This window comes from Chenopodium quinoa, unplaced genomic scaffold (assembly GCF_001683475.1).
Source record: "Chenopodium quinoa cultivar QQ74 unplaced genomic scaffold, ASM168347v1, whole genome shotgun sequence".
In the NCBI taxonomy this organism is placed as follows: Eukaryota; Viridiplantae; Streptophyta; class Magnoliopsida; order Caryophyllales; family Amaranthaceae; genus Chenopodium; species Chenopodium quinoa.
The window spans coordinates 12,399,778-12,406,538 of NW_018742204.1; the positions used below are offsets into that span (position 1 = coordinate 12,399,778).

Below are 6,761 nucleotides of genomic sequence, written 5' to 3' on the forward strand. Positions count from 1 at the left end.
TGCATGTTGAATGAGCTTAGTCAAATGTTGTTTGATACTATCTCTCAAGGTGCAAGAATTAATCCATCCTAGGCTATCTCAATGGTTGACTCAATGATGAAAGTATTTGGGTAACTTAGTGATAGGCCGTCGTCGATCCTACCAAAGATAAAATCCTAATAGCAAGGGTAAGAAAGGGTCAAACCCAAGAGAGGCGTTGAATCAACCACCGAAATACTACCGCATAAATAAGCTAAATGAAGTCCAAATTGGTTTGGTTTTATGTAACAAGTGCTAGTTCAAGTCAACTAAAGCTAGGGGGAGATTAACAATATTTAGAGAGTTCTAGGGATTGGGATATACCACTCAATTTCGTCACAAATCACAATTAGCAAGTAGCAAACTATGGTAATTTGAGGGGATAATATAGGGGAAGTCATTTAAAGCACCCAACTACTCTCTCAAGCTAGAGGGATTACTCGAATTGTGAAAATACAACCTACTCTCATGGTTACAAAGCATAAAACAAGTATTAAAGCATAATCACGATGACAAAAACATTCCCTTGACTGGAAATTCCTATTCTCATGGCATTTCAAGTCAATTAAGCATAAGGGAGCTAACTCAAGTTCATCTCTCGATCCTTCGTTGAGAAAGCTTAGATAATAGTTCTAGCAATGGCCATATACAAGAACTAAGCAATTAAACCCCTTAAGCTCAACTAATTAACACCCAACAATTACCAAAATAACACATGCAACAAGTAATTAATGACTACATTGAGGGTTTTACCCAAACCCTAGAAAATTAGATTACTCACAATCCATGGAGATTAAAGCAATTAAGGATTTCAAGTAACTCATGAACAAGAATTAACTAAAGATTAAGCTAAATAACAATCTAAGCATACAAGAATTAAGCAAGATAATTAACAATCAAAGCAATTAAAATGGAAGAGAAGAGTGAGAAAATGTTACTAGAAGCTTCAACTTGAATATCAATGGTGGAACTTGTCTTCTACAATGATTGAGAATGAAATTTCCAAGCTAATAATTATAATCTAACTAATGATTTGAGAATATTTGTGTTCTACAATTGCAAACTAAGAGGAAGCACTTAAAACTTGGATGCCGTACAAATGAGCTCAAAGGGTTATTTATAAAGACTGCCAAATAAAAAGGACGGAGAAAACAAGAGTCGGGCACGGCTACAGGTCAGCACGGACATGCTGAGGTTGGCACGGACGTGCAGCTATACCTGCACGGACGTGCTGAGGTTGGCACGGGCGTGCACCTGGGAGGCAGAAGGTACTGTTTTTTTTAGGGCATCCTTTACGGACGTGCCAAATATGGCACGGACGTGCAGACCTCGTTCAGAAGAATCAGTATTGAAACTGATTTGGGCTGAGCAACCTGCACGGACGTGCAGTATCAGGCACGGACGTGCTGAATGTCCTGCACGGACGTGCTGAGTTCTGCACGACGTGCATGCCTTGAAAGCTATAGGCAGTAGCTTCAGGTCGTGCTGGAACACTTCAGCACGGACGTGCCATACTTTGCACGTCCGTGCAGACTCTCTAAGGCCTTTATCTTCACTTTTCTTCGGTTTTGCTCCATTGTTTCGGCTTCTAACCACGGTTTATCATCCAAATGCCTCAAATGGTCGTCTTTGAATCTAAAAACCCGACAAAAACACTAACAACCCGTGAAGAAAGGGATACACAAAAATTGAACAAAAATAGAGTATTAGTGAACCAAAATGCCAATACACCAAGTAAACATGGCTCACTCTAAAATCGTATCAAACAACAAGTTATCAAATCCCCCCAAGCTAAGCTTTTGCTAGTCCTCGAGCAAAACAAACATGTCAAATCAAGAATGAAGATTACTTGCTAATGATCAAACCAAGAAAAGATACTTAAAGAGAAAACACAAACACAAATCCGCATGGCAAGAACCATAAACACTTTTAGCACAAGTGAAAAGCAATTTAAACCCCTAAGTCGCCTAAGAGGACGAGTTTTTATCTCGTGAGGGTTTCCCTTGAGCTTAACCCACAACTCACACAAACCATGCCAAAATTGTCATAACACATCATCATCATCAAGGTGATCAATACACACCAAAACCAATGTTTTTATTGCCCAAGTCAACTCATCGGGATATAAATCACAAGCAAGACAAGTGAGCGACTTTCAAGAATTACCGATCATACAAATGTGCACATGAATTGGGGGTAGAGAGGAGAATTAATCAAGGTTGCACTAGGATACTTTCTTATACCTTTTACTAGTTCATTAAAGCACGTCTAGATATTCCAAAGTTGCAAAAATCCCTCTTTCGGTTATAAAATCTCAAAATGCAAGTCCACCTCCGAAAATGCACTCCCAATCCCCTTTAACTACACTCTAACTCGGAAATTTACACAAGAAACATCAAAATAGACAATGTGTGGGAGGCATCCACAATTTGACCTCTAGAGAAGAAAAAGTGAAAACTTTGAGAAATTTGGAGGAGTTTTTGATCTCCTTTTCTTTTTCTATTTTTTTTTTTCTTTTTTTTTTTAACATTCATTGCCCTCACCTCTTTTAACTGTAAGCGGCTCTTTCTTTTATTCGATACATGTGGCTTATTATGCCACTTATTACACAAGATACAAATAGAACCAATTTCCTAATAGAGTTTCATTTAGGGGGAGGAGGGGAGGAACATCAAGGGCACAAGGGACCGCAATTCGATTCAAACATATCCTACTTTGGGTAAATTTGACAATATCCTATACTAGACGTGCAATTGAGCATTCATCGGTTTTCATTTCATATACTCTAATGCAATCAAGATTAATAAGCCTCTAAATGACCCCAACTCTTGCACACACCCTTTTAAAAGAACTTTTACTCATCACTCAAGAGTCAAGCAAGCAAATCATATAAGCATCGTCATTTGAGTCTCATCCAAGGGCCATTTTTCCATTTTTTTTTTGTTTTTTTTAATTAGAGGTTACTAGAAAGCAAGAATAGATAAAAAAAAGTTAAGAAAACTAAGCTAATCATAAAAAAGAAAAAATTTGAAGCACAACTATACATCTGAATAAATAAAGAGAGAAGAGAAGAGAAGTATTCACATATTAAGAGATTTGGATTTAGGGTGTTGGATTTCAAAAGGAGAAAATTTGGATGTTTAGGGGTTTGGATGCTAGGGGAAGGAACAAACAACATGCAAAGTTTATACCAACAAGGACATACAAGAACCAACATATGAACCAAAGATAAAGACTCCCCCCAAGCTATCATAAACATTGTCCCCAATGTTAAAACAATTAAAGCACAAGAAGGGGAAGAAAGAGAACTAACTCATTAGCTCGGGCCTCCTTGGGAGCTTGAGCCCCCGGGGTACCAATGTCGGTAGACGTTCCGGAATTCACCCAATTCCGATTGAAGATCCTTAAAGCTTGTCCTCATATTGTCGTAGGAGGACCTCATGTCTTCGTGAGACTTTCTCATAGTCTCGAACTCGGTGGACATGCAGTTGAACCTGACATTCATCATCTGCATTTGTTGCTCAAAGGAAAGGGGTGGGTTGCCCTCACCCATGCCTTGACCTTTGTACCCTTCTTGGTACCCTTGTTGGTGCTCATATTGTTGTTGTTGTTGGAATTGTTGTTGGAAATGTTGTTGTTGCGGTTGTTGTTGTGGTTGTTCTTGCTCTTGCTCTTCTTCATCATCACCGGCAATCCAAGGGTGGTCCCTCTCGAAGACCCTGTTTCTCTCGTCGTAGATGAAGGTCCGCTCCGGATCGGGGAGGTAGGCATAGGGGCGGCCACTCACGTGCCACAAGTAAGGATGCGACCCTTCCACGTCCGCAACCCATCTCATGGTCCTAAGCGACTGCATGTCTAGCTGCATCGGCCCTGGGCAAACCTGCTCATCTGCAAAATCAAGGTTAAGAGCAGAAGCAATAATAGCGATCATGCCAACTATGGTGATGTTGCCGGACCCAGTGGCAACATCCTCTAGGTGATCAACAAACCAGGCCCCTACATCTAGGGTCGTACTACCCTTGCTCAAGTGCCATAGGAAGTGAAGCTCCCTAGTGGACACTACACCCGAACTATCACCTCTAGCGAACGTCGTGTTCGCTATGGTGCGCTGTGACATCCTAAAGGTGGGGTGGATTATGGCCGTAGCTTTATCAGTCCTAGGGTTGTAGTCGAAAAGGCCGGTGATCTTCCTCCAAAACTCACCCGCACAATAGTTACGAGGGAGCCTATCCTTTGGTCCTATGGTGCCGTTAATTGGCCACCCAAAAGCTTGGTTCACCCTCTTTATGTTCAAATTGTGTTGGGTGTTCATGAGTTGGAAGGTAAGGCGGCGGGAAGATCTATTGTTGTCTCGTTGCACTTGAAGGGTGGCGAGGAATTCAAGTGTCAACCTTTTTTAGGTCAAGGCGCTTAAATCTAGCAAATTTCCTAATTCACAACCCTCGAAAAGCATCCTAACATCGTCCCCTACCCCTAAAGCCTCGGCAACACTCTTGTCATAGAACTTTGTAGGTCGAAATCTCCTCCTACTTATTCTTATATAGTTATTCAAGAATGTTGGTTCATTGAACACGATTCCCATAGTGTCCACTTGTGGTGGATCAACAGGAGGAGGAGGAGAGGGGTTGCGGTACCTAGTATCCATGTTTCTAGGTCGATTCTTCTAGACATGGTCGGTCTTAATGCAATGCAATCAAACAAACCAAGACAAAATAATCACCTCGCAACCACACAAAGAGACTAAGTCCGCAAATCGACCAACCAAAGCTCAAACAAGGCCAATGAACACAACACAATCAAGTCAAGTTCTAAGTCTCCCACCTAAAACAAATCACCAAGCAACAAAGACCACTTCAATAATGCATCTACAACAATTCCACATCGATTTCATGCAATATTATCAAACAAACCAACACAACATTCAACCTAAACAAGCATGTTCTTCCTTCATGAAAATCAATTTTTCAACCTCACTTACAAAAAATCCAATTCTCAAAACAGACCAAAATTCATTCAAACTCAATAGTGCTTTTCAATTATCAACTATAAATCACTCACAACCAATTCAAACAAACTTTCTCAAGCAATTTCATGCAAAAATTCAAGAAATTAAACATGAAATTAGTGAAAGGGAGGAACGATTATACTGAGCTTATCGTGGGTGTAAAACCCGCAAATGAACCTTTCTAACCTTCCTTTTGCTTACTTGAACTTACTCCTTCAACTAATTGTCTTGAACTTTAACTCCAAAGAAACCTCCAAATTGATTTTTCAAGGTTAGGGTTAGAGTATTTTGGGTGATTTTTGGGTTTGAATGTGAGAAAAAGAGTAGTAGATTGTGAAAATGTTGAAATGGAGTGAAGATTTTGGAGAAAATTGTTGAATTTGGGTGAGAATGGAGAATTGAGTGGATTTTGAAGGAGGAAGTAAGAGTTTTAGAGAGGGGAGGAGTGAGAATCGTGAGAATGGAGAATTGTTGAATTTGGGTGAGAATGGAGAATTGAGTGGGTTTCGTTATAACCGTGCTGCTGCCAGCTATTTTCGGGGCGGCACGGACGTGCAGCTATTGGCACGGACGTTCAGCCTCAGACAGAAGCGTGAGTAAGGTCTGACTTATTTGGCACGGACGTGCAACATGCGGCACGGACGTGCTAAGTTGCAAGGACGTGCACCCTCAGACAGAAACTAAGATAACATACTGACTTGTTCAGCACGGACGTGCAGGACTTGGCACGGACGTGCTTAGCCACCCTGAACGGACGTGCTTAATTTGGCACGTCCGTGCCAATCTAGAGAAATTTAATTCAAAGTTTTTGATTGCTTCTGACTGCCTATGCACGGACGTGCTATTCTCTGCACGTCCGTGCAGACCTGCTGTTGCACGATCCTTTCCTTTTTTTTTTTTTTGAATAATAGTAATAGTAAGGCATAATAATAATAAAATTATTATCATTACCCTTATTATTATTATTATCTACTACTTCACTTCCACGAAAACCTTTCCTTACTTTTCTTTTCATCAACACCTAGAAAAAGACATTTGAGAGAAAAGTTAGTAATAGTAAGAGTGATGGAAATTAAATAATAGTTTGTGAGAGAGAGAGAGAGTTGAGAAACTCGGGTTGCCTCCCGGAAGCGCTCTTTTAACGTCACTAGCTTGACGACATTGTGAGATCAATGAGAGTAGGGAACATCAAACTCATCAAGGTGAACAACCTTGGCTTCCTCAGGCACAAAACCGTCAAAGTATGCCTTAAGCCTTTGGCCATTCACTTTAAACGGTTCACCATTGTTATTTGAGATTTCTATCGCTCCATATGGAAACACCTTCTTAACGGTGAAAGGTCCACTCCATCTTGACTTTAGCTTACCCGGAAACAACTTCAACCGGGAATTGAAAAGTAGGACCTTATCACCTTCCTTAAACTCCCTTTTGCTAATATGCTTGTCATGCCAAGCCTTGGTCTTTTCTTTGTAAATCCTTGCACTCTCATATGCATCCATTCTTAATTCTTCCAAGGCGTGGAGGTCAAGCAACCTCTTCTCACCGGCGCTTTGAAGGTCGAAATTCAATGTTTTGATAGCCCAATGAGCCCGATACTCAAGTTCTACCGGCAAGTGGCATGACTTCCCATAAACAAGCTTTTATGGTGTGGTGCCAATAGGAGTTTTGAACGCGGTGCGATAGGCCCATAGAGCATAATCAAGCTTTGTAGACCAATCTTTTCTAGACCTATCCACCG

At 40.8% G+C, this 6,761-nt stretch overlaps 1 protein-coding gene across 1 annotated transcript; it reads right to left on the reverse strand.

Moving 5' to 3' along the window:
* Window positions 1–6,192: 6,192 nt before the first annotated feature.
* Window positions 6,193–6,522, reverse strand: LOC110728034. Its single transcript, XM_021907677.1, has one exon. It carries the CDS (start codon window positions 6,520–6,522, stop codon window positions 6,193–6,195), a length of 330 nt encoding a protein of 109 aa, XP_021763369.1.
* Between the last annotated feature and the right edge of the window lie 239 nt (window positions 6,523–6,761).